The 16639-nt window shown below is 49.2% G+C and overlaps 1 protein-coding gene across 3 annotated transcripts in view; it reads right to left on the bottom strand.

Annotated features, from left to right (window-relative positions):
- CD58 (CD58 molecule) overlaps positions 1-6466 on the bottom strand; it is a 67327-nt gene extending 60861 nt beyond the window's left edge. For all 3 annotated transcript variants that reach the window (XM_075905602.2, XM_075905592.2, XM_075905610.2), the window contains exon 1: positions 6308-6466. In XM_075905602.2, coding sequence (XP_075761717.2) covers positions 6308-6362 — 55 coding nt within the window. In that variant the 5' untranslated portion in view covers positions 6363-6466. The remainder of the gene's footprint in view (positions 1-6307) is intronic.
- Positions 6467-16639: the final 10173 nt, after the last annotated feature.

Here is a 16639-nt window from a genome sequence, read left to right as displayed (position 1 = left end):
TGAGCCTAGGGATGTGAATGGTTAATCGGTTAACCTCACCCTTAACACGTGAGGCTTACTGGTTCCGGTTAATCAGTAGAGGCTGGAGCGGCTTCCTATCCGCCATTCGCCCTTATCCACATCAGGGGTTAGAGGGAGGGTGTTCCAGCCCCTGCTGGTTAACCAGAATCAGTAAGCCTTGTGTTAAGAGTGAGGTGTACTGGTTAACCTGCCCAGCCCCTTTAAGTGGTAAACTAGTAAAACATAATGTTTAACTGGTTAACCAATTAAATGGGATTTTACATGACTAGTTGGGTCTTGTGTACTGTATGGATTTTTCAACTCTGAAATTTTTCACTATGTCTGGTTCCATTCCAACAGCACTAGTATTGAGGCTGCTGACACATGCAGCTGACAGCATTTTATCAACTGTAATGTCTGCACACTTAAGCAATGTTAGAAGACACAGGGGCTAAAATGTGACTGAACAGTCTCCCTAGCACTCCAAGGCTATGTCTACTCTGCAACGCTTTTTCAGGACACCGGAGTATCCCAAAATAGCTATCCAGCATCTTCACAGCAAGCCTGTTATTTCAAAATATAACAGGCTCACTATTCCAATATCCCTGTAAACCTCATTCCAAGAAGAGTAAGGGACGTTTTGGAATAGCGTCTTATTTTGAAATATGGCACTGTGTAGACAGCACGAAATAAGCTATTTTGAAATAAGATCGAAATAAGATACACAATTTACATAGCTCAAATTGTGTATCTTATTTTGAGCTATGGTACAGTGTAGACACATCCCAGCTGCTGCTATCCCCTAGCCCCGGAGGAAATGTTAGGGAACAAAGGAAAGTATGGATCCAGCTTTATTGCCACAGCCTCACTTAACTTTCTGTGACAACTCTATTACTCAAAATTAAGCCAAAATTAGTATCTCTGTTTGCCTTAGAACAAGCTACACTTCAAGTAATCAATTACTAAAATTGTAACAGGGCCTTTACACTTATTATTACTTCATATATGACTGGAGTTTTTGCTCTGTGTATTCCCCTTTATGCCGCTCACCACCCAATCTCCATGTAAGGTGCTGCACCTAGCCATATTCTTATTAACTGCTATTCATTTGCAATTAATTAGAAATGAATGATGTAATAGTTTCCCGCTCTCCCAACAGTAGGAAGAACTCTGTGAAATTCAGAATCTTGCTCTTTCCACCACCGGACAGTCCAACACAGTGTATTATGACATCACCCACTTTGTCTTCCCCTGGGACCAGCAGACTACAGCAATGCTGCAGACACTTAACCTGGTAGGCAATGAGGTCCTGACAGGACCGGAAAGGTCTTTGCAGACCATAGGCACTCTCATAATCATAGGCCTTTAAATTAGATTATATATAAATATATAAGGGAGAAATGCCCTATCGCCTATACACCTACCAGTTAATTGTATGTTACACCTGTATGTTGTTTGTTCAGTAAAGATAGAAAATTACGTTTGATTTAGTCATTTTCAAGTCAATTATGAAGTTTTTGTAGGCCCTAAATTTTGTGTAGGCCTAAACTTTTGCATAGACCCTCGACCCTGAGACTAAAGAATAATCTGGCACTGGGTCCTGGGCAGGAAGTAAGCCTCCCAGACAGGTGGAACAGACTCACGCAAGCAGGCTTCATGCTTGTAGCTGCAGAGACCACTCTGTGGCTTGGGCTAGAGTGCGGGCTCTGAAGTCTAAGGAGGGGAATGGGTTTTACATCCTAAGCCAGACACAAATGTGGCCTATACAGCTATTTTGAAAGCACTAGCACAAGTCTCAGTTGCCCAATTCTGTCAACATAGGCTGGGAGGCTTGCTTTACCCACTATGAAATGCTGGTAAGGCACACTCTTGAAAAGGTCAAAGCAGTGCTTTTGTTGCAAACAGTTTTAGCCACACTGTGAACCATGGGGGCCAAAGAATTATATGTGCAACTCACAGAAGGATTTGGCCCACAGTCACTTATTCTAGAAGGCAGCGGCGGATTTAGGGCAGGGCAAACGGGGCAGCTGCCCCGGGCCCCGCGCTTCCCGAGGCCCCGCGCATGCGCTGTGGCGCCATGGCGCATGTGCCGTGTCAAAGGATGGGCCCCGCAAAATTTTGCTGTCCGGGGCCCCGCGGTGCTGCCCTGGGCCCCGCAGCACTCTCATCCGCCCCTGCCAGAAGGGGGGGGGCTAGTTTGACGATAGACACATTAACCAAATACAGTAAACTTCCGATAATCCGGCACCTTTAGGACCCAGGGGGTGCCAGATTATCAGATATGCCAAACTATCGGAAGGGGGGGCTCTGAGGGTGTCTGGGGCCAGATCCCTCATAGCCCCCCCCCCTTCCAATAGTCCGGCTCTGCCCCAGGCGTCCCTGATTCAGCCACTGCTGGTCAGTTTCAGCAGCGCCTGAATCAGGGACGCCTGCAGCAGAGCAGCTGGAGTGCTGCTGGGTTGGTCCGGTAGCGCCGACCCTTGGCGCAGCGAGACTAACCCGGCAGCACCCCAACTGCTCTTGGGGACTCCTGGGGCAGAGGAGCTGGGGTGCTGCCGGGTTGGTCCCGCAGCGCCGCTCCTCGGCGCTACTGGATCAACCCGGCAGCACCTCAGCTGCTCTGCCCCAGGTGTCCCCAAGTCAGCCGCTGCTGAAACTGACCAGCGGCTGACTCCAGGAAGCCTAAGGCAGAGCTGCTCTGCCCTGGGCTTCCTGGAGTCAGCTGCTGGTCAGTTTCAGCAGTGCCTGAATCAGGACGCCTGGGGGAGAGCAGCTGGGGCCCTGCTGGGTTGGTCCCTGCAGCGCTGCACCTGGGCGCTGCGGGGACCAACCCGGCAGCACCCCAGCCGCTCTATCCCAGGTGTACCCAAGTCAGCTGCTGCTGAAACTGATCAGCGGCTGACTCCAGGAAGCCGGGGCAGAGCAGCTCTGCCTCCGGCTTCCTGGAGTCAGCCGCTGATCAGTTTCAGCAGCAGCTGAATCGTGGACAGCTGGGGTGCTGCCAGGTTGGTCCCGCAGCCCCGAGGGGCAGCGCTAGGGTACCTACCCGGCAGCACTCCAGCTGCTCTGCCTCCGGCTTCCCCGATTCAGCCGCTGGTCAGTTTTAGTAGCGGCTGAATCGGGGAAGCCGGGTGCAGAGCAACTCCAATGGTCCGGCTGCCCGGAGCACTTCCGGGTTCCTGATGGTGCCGGACCATCAGGAGTGCCGGACCATCAGATGCCGGACCATCAGAGTTTTACTGTAATTAGCTTTTTTCCTCCCTTATTGTCCAGCTGAGAGGAAAAATGGATTTATGCCCCCTTTTTGCTTATTTTTAATCTGCAAAGAAGGCCTGAAAAAGTTGCTAGTTTGGGGCTTTTGAGTTTTTTTCTACATTTTTTACATTAGAAATTCAGGTCTTCTCTACCGGTTTGCCCTGGAGAACTCAATGAATAATTGATGGTTATGTAGCTTTACTTCATCATAGACATGAAGCAATTAAATGCAAATAATTGAGAGGGAAAGGAATTTTCATTCAGACTGTGTGTGTTTTTGATAATGCCTTTTGAATTCAGTTTCTAATCTGAAAAGTGGTTCTGAAAAATTCACATACTGCGTTCCCATTGTCTTTCATAGCATAGCTACACTACAGCAGCACACTACAGTGCTCTATTGTAGGGATGTTAAATATCAGTTAATTGAATAGTCAGGTAACTTCATGAATTCTTATCGGTTATTCCCGTGGTCCCCAACACGGTGCCCACGGGCGCCATGGCGCCCACGGGGGCATTTGTCTGTGCCCGCCAAATGCTCAGGACTGGCCTGGCCCCGGGCAGGTGGCGCATGCGCGGTGCCGGAGCCGGCCCCAGGCAAGTGGCTCACAGTGAGTGCCGGCCCCGGGGGCGCCGCGGATTCACCCCCCGCGGCGCATGGGGGGGAGAGAGCGCAGCGCCGGCCCCGGGCATGCAGCGCTTGGGGGGGGGGGGAGGAAGCGCTAGCGCCAGCCCCGGGCGCGCAGCGCTTGGGGAGAGAGCGCTAGCGCCGGCCCAGGCGCGTGGGGGAGGGAGGGGGGAGAGAGCGCCGGCCCTGGGCGCGCAGCGCTTGGGGGAGGGAGGGGGGAGAGAGCGCCGGCCCTGGGCGCGCGGCGCTTGGGGGAGGGAGGGGGGAGAGAGCGCCGGCCCTGGGCGCGTGGCGCTTGAGGGGAGAGCGCCAGCCCCTGGAATGCGGCTATGGGGGGCTCCGCCCCCCCCCGGGCGCCCGGCGGGCGAACGGCCACGCCCCCTGGCGCCCGGCAACCCCAAATGGTTGGGGACCACTGGGTTATTCTATAGTCCCTGGGGGTGGCTGGCAGCCAGTGCACCTCACTTCCAAAGGAGCCCCCTGCCACTCCGTGCTGCTGCCTCTGTATCAGACGCAGCAGCGTGTCAGGCCAGGTAGGAGCTGGTCTGCGAGAGAGTTTAAAAACCAGCTCCCCTCGCGGACCGGCTGCCAGTCATCCTGTGCTGTTGCCTCGGATAAAGAGGCAGCAGCACAGCAGGGTGGCAGCAGCCCTTGGGGGGGGAGGGCAGTAGGGTCTGAGGGCAGTAGGATCTGAGGGCCAGCCCCCAGGCGCCTGGCAGCCCCAAAACGTTGGGGACCACTGGTGTAGTTGAACCACCAATGAGCAAAATCTTATTGGTTAATGCTATAGACTACACACATTCCTCCCTCCCTGCACACCAGTAAATTTGTTATCAGGCTGGTCAGCAGCCCAGCTCAGTTCTGGCTTGTGCTGAATCCAAGTCATACCCCTGCTGCAGTGTATTAGGTGGGAAGGCAACCCGGCTTAGTTGAAGTTTGCGCTGGGTCCAGGAGCTGAGCCCCACCAGAGAGGGGCTGCTGCCACCCCATGCTGCTGCCTCTGTATCAGAGGCAGCAGCGCAGGGCAGCAGGTTCTCGAGGGAAGCCCATTTTTAAACTGGCTCCCCTGATGGACCAGCTTCCGCCTGGCAACCCGTGCTGCTGACTCCGATACCGAGGCCCCACCCCGGGGACTATAGAATAATCAAGTAACCAATAAGAATTCATGAGGTTAATCGACTGTTCAATTAACCGATATTTAACATCCCTAATAAGAAATGCAACAATGAAACATTAACAACAGCCTGCTGTGGGAGCCTAAAAGGCCCAGAATACAGATAGGAAATGGGAAAGGTTGAACACTAAACCCAGCAGAGGCAATGCCTTCTCTTGCTTCTTATACCTACCACCCTTGGACTTGACTTAGGTTTACACCTTACCAACTCCTAGGCATAGCATCTTCAAGCTCTTCTTACAGCTGATCTTCCTGTTGCAAACAGTTTTATGGAGATATGGCACCTGCTTAATTGCAAATCCAGCCCTAATCAACCGACATTTTAGGTGTAGACCAGACCTCAGTAATTCTAGATTAAATATTTTCAGGTTACAGTTCAAATTATCTTTTTTTCTGAAAGTCAGCCCTGCAAAACCCCAGCTAGGTTCTTTCCGCCACATGCATCAATACTAAAACTTCTCAGAGCCGAGATAGGCCCTTAATCACATCTATGCAGAATTCCATTTTCTTTAAGTAGGTTTCCAGAGGTGTAACGATAAAACCTAGGCCTTCACCTTGCAAATGACTCCACTTACCCACACTGAAACCCAGTGAAGTTAAGGGCATGAGTTTGCCCATGGCCGGTCAATTTGAGGTGGAAGCAAACTATTTTGTTTCTGAGGCTCAAAAAAGAAGAGAGACTCCAGTTCTCAGCTGCAGCGCCTCTGTGAGACTGGCAAATATCAAGAAGCCATAAAACTTCTAGATAAGACACTGGTAGGCAATGGACGGAGCCATTTTCACCGCCACCTTCTTTTTCTGGGCGCGTCCCAGCGCTTCCCGTAATTGCAAGGGAGCTGGCTCTGACCTTCACTTTGATTCAAGCTGAAAACAATTTTTCCTGGCTGGGAAAAGTGTTTTCCACAAACAACAGCAGAAGAACCCCCCGCCCGCTCCTTGCAGGGTGAGGCCGGGGCGGCTGAGCTGGCTGGCCGCTCTCGGAGGAGCCCTGTTTGTATCTACTACAGGAACGAGGGGGAGTCCTTCCTGCCTTGGAGAGGGGCTAGAACACATGGACCTGGCGGGCTCTACGGTGCGCCAGGACTCCTCGTGGCTGCGGCTGTTCTGCCCCACCACGTCCAGCCCGGATCCCGCCCGAGAGCGGGAGGAGCAGCAAGCAAAATGCGACCCCCTCTGGGGTGGCGAGCAGCCGGGGGCTGGGGACGCCCTGCCCTGCGGAGAGCGTCTAGCGGCGGGGCGGGGGCCACTCTTACCCTGCAGGGTGCTCAGCAGCAGCCCGACGGCGGAGAGGCGGCAGCCGAGCCCCATGTCGGCTCCTGGGGTCGGACCCGGCGGGGGGGGGGGGCGCGGCGGGTTCGCTCCCTTCGCCTGCGAGGGTGCGACAAGGCGCCGCCCTAGCGAAAGCGAAAGCAGCCCAGTGGCTCCACCCCAGCGCAGCGTCCCGCCCCCCGCCTGAGGCCGAGCGCTGCCCGCATCTCCTGTCCCTCTCCCCGGCCCTGCAAGTGGCGGGAGCCCCTTTCCCCCGCTGCTCCGCCCTGTTCGGCCGCAGCGCCTTGCACCCACAGTCCCGCGCAAACCGCTCTCCCCGCTGCGGCCCGCCAACCCTGTGCGCCTTTCTGCCCTCGCCCCGAAACTGGGACAGTTTTGTTCTCCCAACGGGTTGCACAAGCTCTCTCCCGGGGCTGCAGCGGGGAGTGGGAGCCGCCCCAGCCCTTGGGGCTCTTATTTCTCCTCCTCTCCCGTCCCCCTTGACCTTATCGTCCCAGTGGTTAATCCACCCTAACTACCAGGGATAATGCCCATGTGGGAGTCACTCCAGATTTACACTCAGTCTAAAGGAGACCAGAATCTGGCCGATGACATTGCCAGAGCTTGGAGCCCTGGGCTCAGGGAGAGAACCAACTCTAGGGCTGTGTCCAGACTCAGGGGGTTTTTCGAAAAAAGTAGCCTTTTTCGAAAAAACTTCACCTGCGTCTAGACTGCAGCCGCGTTCTTTCGAAATTAAATCGAAAGAATGCGGCTTTTCTTTCGACGGTGGTAAACCTAATTCCACGAGGAAGAACGCCTTCTTTCGAAAGTGCTCTTTCGAAAGAAGGCGTTCTTGAAAGCAAACAGGCTTTTTAGTAAGAGAGCATCCAGACTCACTGGGTGCTTTCTTTCAAAAAAGCAGCTTGCTTTTTCGAAATTCCGCGTGCAGTCTAGGCGCTCTCTTTCGAAAGAGCCTCTTTTGAAAGAGGCTTGCAGTCTAGACATAGCCTAGATGAGCTCCTAAGGCTATGTCTAGACTGCAAGCCTTTTTCGAAAGTATCTTTCGAAAAAGCCTCTTTCGAAAAAGAGCGTCTAGACTGCAAGCAGTACTTTCGAAAAAGCAAGCCACTTTTTCGAAAGAAAGCAGCGAGTGAGTCTGGATGCTCTCTTTCTCAAAAGCCCTGTTGGCATTCAAGAATGCCTTTTTTCGAAAGAGCACTTTCGAAAAAAGGCGTTCTTCCTCGTGCAATGAGGTTTACCGCCGTCGAAAGAAAAGCCGCGTTCTTTCGATTTAATTTCGAAAGAACGCGGCTGCAGTCTAGACGCAGGTGAAGTTTTTTAGAAAAAAGGCTACTTTTTTTGAAAAAAACCCTGAGTCTGGACGCAGCAAGGGAAAATGCCTCTGCTTTTGCTAAAGAGGTGCCAAGATCATGGGTTAGTTGATCTCACTACAAACTCTCAGCACACAGAGATGACACACCTGCCACTTTTCACCCCCCTGCTCAGCACATTGCTTCAGCTCTGATGTGTGACAGATAATTTGGTCTTTTCTTACATGTGTGTCTTCCATGTCTCCGGGGACACAGGAAGATTTAAGTGCCCAAGATTCTGGGAGGGGAGGGTGCCACCTAGTGACCATCTGGGCTTGTTAAGGAGCTTTTGCAAGAACAGGTTGGTTGTGTTCAGGCCTGCACTAAGATGATAGGGCTCTGAGGCTGGAGCATGAGAGAAGCTAGACCTGGAGACACAAGTTTAGATCTCCAGGTTGCTGCATAAAAGGTAGGGGTAGGTGACAGCACACCTTGTACTCCTATCTTCCGGGGTTTTTATATGAATTTGGTGGCTGGGACAATGGGAAAAAAGGCTGGAGTTTGAGATTTTAAACATACAGAGGCCAAAGCATGATCGAGTTTTCAGTTATTCCCCCTCCCATGTATATAGGTGTGAAAGTGTGTGGGGCTGGATGCGTATGAGTGAGTGTGAGAGTAGAGTTAGAGACTGTGAGTGAAGAGTGGGAACCTGCTAAGAAAGCTGCCCCACTCGTCTGATGTTTGGGGTAATGGAATTTGAGTGGCTCTGCCACTGGGACCCCTCCAATTGGCTGGGCATGGACCCCAAAGGCCTATTCAATAATCCAGCTTTGCACACTCCCCTCTTTTCCCCCATAGCCTCCACTCCCTTCCAGGCCCCATCCCTATTAATATACCCCCCATCTCCTTCAATTTTCTGCTCTCCTTTCTCTATCCCAGTAGCCCTCAGCCTTTCACATATCTTGCCTCCGTCTCCATCAACTTTCTTATGGAGCCAATTAGCTCATTTTGTCATTTGATCGTGTTATTTATTGTTGCGGTGAAATCATGTCACACGTAATCAATAAGCAATTAATACATTTAAGTTATAGGTATATGTATGAATAAGGCCTTGTCCATACTACAGAGTTAAAAAGATGACAGGCAGCTTATGTTGACCTGCATTCTCTTTAAGGAACATACCTGGGTGGCTGCACAAGGCATCAAGGACTGTGCACCTAATTAGTGGAGCCATGCAGGTACGCAGTCACAGGGGAACTTGGACCCTGGAGAGGATGCGTAAGAAGGTGAAGCGGGGAGAATTAGGGGATGTGTGAGGGTAATGAGGGTAGTGTGGTGAAGTGGGGGGTAGGGAGCTTGGGGCATGCTGGGATACAGTGTCCAGAGAGAGACGCATTTCCCCAACACCCAGGGCTATGGTGGGAGAGACCCTGTCTCTCCTAGTTCTGGAGCTGCTATGGGAAGAAATGCCTCTCTCCCAGCTGGAGCTGAGACAGGGAGAGAGGACTGAGGGGTTCCTCTCTTCACTGCAGCCCTGGGTCTGGGGCAGCCCTTCAAACCCCCAAACCTACCCCTTCCAAATTCCTTGCTGTAGGGTTTGTGAGGCCCTCATAGAGATGGGTGTAGGTGGCAGAATTGTCCTTCTGTGTGATCACAGCTCCAAATAGTGACATTTTGCCACCACAGCAGTCTTCACTGTGACACCTTTTCTCTCTTGGGCTGCCTTAGGTTCATTATGATTATAACTTTTTAAAATATATATTATATTTAGGTTTTTTTATTTCTACTGTTGAAGTAGATGCACGTACACACCCATATTACCACAATATTGGTGCTGCACTGTGAAGGCTATTCCCCACTCTGGCACTTTGAGTGCAGAGGATGGGGGCCCACAAGAAACTTTAAAATACCCTGCCACTAAAGACTTCTGCTTAAAAACTCCCCAAGGTCGCAGATTCCCTAGCCTTGGGTGGGTATGTTGCCACCACCCAAATGCAAAAAACCCATTGAGAACCCAGGAAGATGCACTTGGGAACTTCTTCCTGTGGGATACCTCAAGCTCTTTAACCCTCCCTTAGGAGAGCACTTGAACACAAATTGTAATTTCTTAATAGCTCACCCACTATACTGAATTAATAGTGCGACTTCCATGAGAAGTGTAGTGCCTAGGTCAATGCAATTATATCAATGCAGTGTGGGTGTAGACTCTGCATTGTTTTCATCAGCTTTAGTGGCCTCCAGGAGGTAGGTGTTCCACAGTGCTCCACCTTGACTGCTCTGGTCACCGTTTTGAATTCCGCTGCCCACTAGCCAGGTCCATGTCCTACCCCTTTAAAGTCCCATGAATTTTTGAAATTCCATGTCCTGGTGTCCTGGCTTGGAAAGCACACCTAGCAACTGCCCAGCTGACCATGCTGGCTCCCTGCAGCAAATGCACTCCAGCCTGGAGCACCGAGGAGGTGCTGGATATCTTGGGCCTGTGGGAAAGTGAGGCTGTGTAGACATAATTCCAATCCAGCCTTAGAAATGTTGATATCTTGGAGCAGATCACTTGGGCCCAGGAGGAGAAGGCTAAAAGAGGGTCCAGTGGCTATGCTGCTTGAAAGCCAACGAGCTATAGCAGGCATACCAGAAGGCAAAAGAGGCCAACAAAGAGTAAACGTGCAATCCTCTGCCAAAAGTTTCTGAAGAATGTTGCCTTATTTCTACTGCCTTGATAGGACACTTTCTTGTGCCATTCCGTGGATAGTTCAGCAGGTACCATTGCAGCACAAAGGGCTGCTTAAAAGTATGTGGCCCAGGACTTACAGCCAGATGCTTGTATGAGCTGTTCCCTTTCAGCTTCTGTTACCCTAAAGGGTGAGATATCAGCTAAAATCACCATCACCCATGGAAAAATTCAGTTCAGTTGCCCTATATGGGAGCGCCCGCTTCATTCGCAATACAATAGGAATTACTGATCACACAATATTAGGCTTCCACTCCAATTTTGGCTTTAATTAACTTACTTTGCACAGTCCACAATTTTGCATACATTTTGAGGTTTGCAACATACACTTTTTGCCCATTAGTGCTTCCTTCCTTATCTAGAGTATCTTCGGTGATATTTCTTCAATTTGTCCTGCGCATTCAAACAAGAGTGAACTCATCCAATATTGTGATGTATGTTGCTAGGAGATAAGCAGTTGTTTACACACAATACAGTTCTTCCACGGTTTAAGAAAATGGTGAATCCTGCTAAAGACATAAAACCTGTGAAACATATCAGTGCTTCTGTTTGAGCACAGCAATATCCCAGCAATTGCATGTTGATGGTGGGAAGTTGTTTTGTAGCATTTGTAATGTCACATTAGATGACAATGGCAACTACTGGGGTGGGATACAAGGGGCCACCAGCCACAAGACTGCCCCCCATGTGATTCCTCCCTGTGCCACCCCTAGCTTGGGAAGGGTCACCCCTAGGAGGTTGTACAGCCTCAGACAACCCCACCTCTTCCTGCCTCAGTTCTGCTCCACCTCTCCCCTGAGGCTCCTCCCCCAAGCAAAGTGGCCCAGAGAATTAGTGAGAAGTTTGGCACTGCCAGCAGAGGAGCTGGCAGTCAAGAGAGCAGAACAGACTGGGGACAGATGGCTCCACTTACCCCTACTGCTGGTGATTACAGGGGCAGGCCCAATCCCTGCTGCAGGTCCCAGGGTCTCCCAAAGCATAAGGCCCAGGACGGTTGACCCGAATTGTCTAAGGCTATAGGCCCCTCCCCTCTGCAATTGAGGGGCATGTGACTCTTTGTGCTCCTCCCCCACAAATCGCTCCTGTTAGACGATGCACTTAAGTCGAGTGTTGATATTCATTTAAATTCTGATTGACATCATAAGGCCAATTGCAAAACAAACAGATCTGATATCAATAGCAAAATGTCAAACAACTGTCATATCAATGTTTAGTCATAACATTGAAAAGTGGCATATTTTGAACTTATCATGGAATTCTCAAGTGCAAATATATCAGTAAAGAATTTGAATCACTCCGGCTGTGTCTAGACTGGCCAGTTTTTCCGGAAAATCAGCCGCTTTTCCAGAAAAACTTGCCAGCAGTCTACACTGGCCACTTGAATTTCCGCAAAAGCACTGACTTCCTACTGTAAGAAATCAGTGCTTTTTGCAGAAATACTATGCTGCTCCCGTTCGGGCAAAAGTCCCTTTTGCGCAAAACTTTTGCACAAAAGGGCCAGTGTAGACAGCTGAGATTTGTTTTCTGAAAAAAAGCCCCGATCGAGAAAATGGCGATCGGGGCTTTTTTGCTCAAAAGCGCATCTAGATTGGCCAGGGACGCTTTTCCGTAAAAAGTACTTTTGCGGAAAAGCGTCCGTGCCAATCTAGACGCTCTTTTCCAAAAATGCTTTTAATGGAAAACTTTTCTGTTAAAAGCATTTATAGAAAATCATGCCAGTCTAGACGTAGCCTCAGTGTTAAGGAATTATATTCAGAAACAAATTCCAAATACAGATGCAAAAAATTAGGAGTACAGGATCTTTCGAAAAAGTCTGCCGTTTTTGAAAGAACTGTGTCTAGACTGCGGTTTTACTTTCAAAATGGCTCTTTTTTGAAAGAGCGCCATTATGCAATTATGGATTTAAATCTCCACTCCCATTTGCAATTTCGAAGTGTCTAATTTACATTCCTGTGTCGAAAGAGGGATGTAATCTAGACACAGCTTCAGTGTCCAGAACCAGCAAAGACACAATGGAATTTATGGTTTGAAGCAGTATTTTACCATGCTGAGCATGTAAGTGTCTTCTACGATTGTATTGAAAAAGAAATGAAGATTTCACCTGACACTCAAGTAATGAACAGACTGGTTTCGCTGTTGAATGACATGAACTTTCTACAGTTCATTGTTCAGAATGCCAAATTATTGATGAAAACTATTACATTTTTTGAGACATATTCTGTTTCTATCCATCAGTCACACAACATTGTAATAGATTGGATACATTGGAGAGACTGCAATGCAAAAGAAAAGATGAAGAGTGAAATATGTTTTTACAAGGAGCAATCAAGAAACCAGCAGATAAATTGAAGAAGATGACAAGGAAAGTGTTGCCGGACCAGCTTTACAAGGGCCAAGGTTCATTCAGCCTGGACTGTCATTTACGAAAGCAGTTCAGGTATTTGATATGAAACAAATGAACATGTTATCGGAGCAGAGCACTCCCTCTGGAGGCAGTCCCTATGCTTGGCCATGAAGTTACAGCACATCTTGCCCCCAGACAAAAGTTTTGCAGCATTTCCCAGAGTTAGCATGTGATCACTATCAATCTTGCCTAAATTCTGTGGATGCTGAGCATACAGCATCTCAGTACAAGTCTTCACAATGCGAAGAAGGAACATGTAGTGGGCTATACTGCACTAATATTCAATGTCTGTAAAATGTAAAAATCAAACATCACTGGATTCATTTCTATACCAGTTGGGGTAAGATTTTTAGTCTTCTGAATTTTATATTATAGCAATCATTTTTTTAAAATGAATTTAAGGTAGTTGCAGAAAAATGCTTGGTTATCAAAATATTAGCAGGCATAACATAACAGTTGAGTGTTTACATCATTCCAGCAATTTTTCTTAAATAAGTCTATTATGGCTTTATGAAACTACTGCTATTAGTGAAGGTCCATTGCTTTTCCATGATTTTCCATGAATTGTCCACAACTCAGACACAATTATTTAGATAACATCCCACAATTCAAGTAGGGCCTTATCCATATGCATATACTTATGCCCCTGAGCTCCTCCCCGATATTTCCCTAACTCGCCCCCTCCCCTACTGGCACGTATTCAGTATAGTTGGGACCGCTGCCATATTCTATGAATCCTACTAAGAATATAGTGCTTGCAAATTGTGTAGATCAAGGGGAGTGACCTCTATATAGAAAGTATCAGAGGGGTGGCCGTGTTAGTCTGAATCTGCAAAAGCGGCGAGGAGTCCTGTGGCACCTTATAGACTAACTGAAGTGTTGGAGCGTAGACTTTCGTGGGCAAAGACCCACTTCGTCAGATGCATGTAGTGGAAATTTCCAGAGGCAGGAATAAATATGCAGGCCAGGATCAGACTGGAGATGATGAGGTGGATCCAATCAAGGAGGATGAGGCCCACTTCTAGTAGCTGATCTGGAGGTGTGAATTCCAAGAGAGCAGAAGCTGCTTTTGTAGTTAGCGAGCCATTCACAGTCTTTGTTTAATCCAGAGTTGATTGTGTCAAACTTGAAGATGAACTGTAGCTCAGCAGTTTCTCTTTGAAGTCTGGTCCTGAAGTTTTTTTGCTGCAGGATGGCTACTTTTAGATCTGCAATTGTGTGTCCAGGGAGATTGAATTCACACCTCCAGATCAGCTACTAGAAGTGGGCCTCATCCTCCTTGGTTGGATCCACATTGTCATCTCCAGCCTGATTCTGGCCTGCATATTTATACCTGCCTCTGGAAATTTCCACTACATGCATCTGACGAAGTGGGTCTTTGCCCACGAAAGCTTATACTCCCAACACTTCAGTTAGTCTATAAGGTACCACAGGACTCCTCGCCGCTCTATATAGAAAGTTTCCATTTACCTCATAAATACACTGACAATAGTACCTCTGCACCTTGTCTTTTGCAGATGAAAATGTGGCACTGAGGGGCTCTCCATCTGCATCAGTGGAGCAGGTCAGCCAGATAAGATGATCATGATGGTCCCTTATGACCTTAAAATCTATCCATCTATGAAATAAGAAGGAGAGGGAAGAAGTTGTTGTAGACGTACACAGAGGTTCTGTAAGCCTCTGCTGCTTCAGATACTGAGTACAGGGATGGGAAGATCACCCCCACAGACGGCATAGAGAGGGATACTGTGTAGAAAAGAAAGGCACATGAAAAGGAGAGAGATGTGCAACAAGAAATGCTAGCACTTCTCATGCAGGAAACAGACATGCAACAAACTCTTTTTGACCTTCACGTTCACCAGTCCCATGATTTTCTCCCTCTGCAGCCCACAGAGAACTGCATTTGGGGAGCTCCATACACATACACGCCCCATGGCTTCTGCCGTTCCTCCCCGTATGAGAGTACAGAAATCACTTTTTTTTAAAACGTATTTCATCTTTATGAGCTCACAACATATGTAGGCTGCCACTGATATCATGCACAGATAACAGTAACAGATGCACTTTCACTGTTAAATTACCATACACACCATGCTCATTACAAAATTCATACTGGGGTGCAAAAGAGCAGTGCCCGGTAGAGTGCATTACAGCAACACACATTACTATTTCTCACTATTGAAATGGTCTGTCAAAGTGTCCCTGAGGCGAATAGCTCCACACTGAACTCTTTTTATAGCCCTAGTATTTGGCCTTCTGCGTTGGTGGAAACTCCCTATCCTCCCTTTGCGTCACAGATATTATGCAGGACACAGCTATCACCATTGGAATATTTTTTTCATTGAGGTCCAGTATTGTGAGTAGATGGTGCAGGTGGCCTCTCAAATGACCATTCTGCATGTGCTGAGCCAGTAGCTGAAGTGTTCCTTGTGCTACCCAGGTGGGTGTTGCATGGCTTTATGAGTCATGGGAGCAAGGAGAAGACTGGGTCTGCCAGGAGGACTATGGTATTTCAACATGCCCAGTGGTAATCCGCAGGTTCTGCTGGAAAGAGAGTCCTTATCTACAGCATTCTGAACAGCCCTGTGTTCTTAAAGATTCCTGTACCATGCACTTTTCCTGGCCATCCTGCACTGATGTCAGTAAAGTATCCCTGATAATCCACCACCACTTGCAATACCATAGAAAAGCAGCCCTTTCTGTTGGTGTACTCTGGGGCAAAATGAAGTTGTGTGTGCGCCATCTATCACTCCATCCCATAGCTGCAAATCCATCCTGCACACTGCCCGGAGTCAAGTGTCCTTCGTGGCTAGAAGCAATTAAAGGCCCTGCACACTTGCATCATAAAAACCCTCATGGTGGATTTTCTGATTCTGAATTGCAACTGATCAGAAGCAGTTGGGTGTTACAAGTTCTCCAGAGTGATCACTCACTTCTCCTGTCAGTGCAGATCTCATTTTGGTGTCCCTGCATGGGAGGGCTGAGCCAAGCTCTGCACACAGATCCAGGAATGTGGCCTTCCACATCTGAAAGTTCTGCAATCACTGCGCCTCATACCACTCCTGCATTACAATGTGTTCCCACCATTCAGTGCTTGTTTCTTGGACCCGGAACCAGCACTGCCCTGTCTCCAGCTTCTCCGTGAACTCTGCCCATGACTTTGAATTGCTTCTTTCTATATCCCGCAAGAATCTAGCCCCTATGAAATCATCATGTTCCCCTTGGCTGCTCAGCCAATACCAGAGGAACAGTGCTTGCAATGCGCCTCGTAGCCATGCAGAGCTGTGGATGATCCATGTTTCTGTCAAAGGCGGCAGACAGTGGGGGAGGTATGCAGGTGTGCAGAGATTTTTGAGGCGGTACGAAACTTTGTGGAATACAGATTAAATTATTGGATGGAGAACACTGCATTATGGGATGTTGCAGTCATATTCCCAGCTACTCCTGCATGACTCATTTGGCCCCAAGAGGCATTGCAAAACCTTGTCAAAACACCTTGTGCTAGATCATGTCAAACAAGTGTCTGGAGGGCCGCATGTGGCCCAATTGAAATTTTTTGCAGCCTGTCACTACATTTTATAATAGAATAAAGTGTGGCCCACTGGCCGCTCAGAGCACATGGCCAAGTACAGATGACAGCCAGACAGCCGCTCGGAGCACTGTGCCCAGCCGGGCCACTCTGCACAGGCATCAAGTGCCTGCTAACAGCTGGCCACTGTACTCGCACCACCCCAGTGCCTGAGGAAGAAGTGTGTGGCGGTGACAGTGGCTCTGGGATCCAGGCATTAGGTTGGGGGGGCTGGGAGTGCCTGGCTCTGGGGGAGGCATTAGGTTGGGGGTGCTTGGCTCTGGGGATGCCTAGCTCTGTGGGAGGGGGAGGCATTAGGTTGGGGGT

The sequence above is a fragment of the Pelodiscus sinensis genome, chromosome 1 (assembly GCF_052426305.1).
Source record: "Pelodiscus sinensis isolate ZL-2025 chromosome 1, ASM5242630v1, whole genome shotgun sequence".
In the NCBI taxonomy this organism is placed as follows: Eukaryota; Metazoa; Chordata; order Testudines; family Trionychidae; genus Pelodiscus; species Pelodiscus sinensis.
The sequence above is the reverse complement of the archived record's forward strand: the minus strand, read 5'-3'. Positions and strand labels throughout refer to the sequence as shown.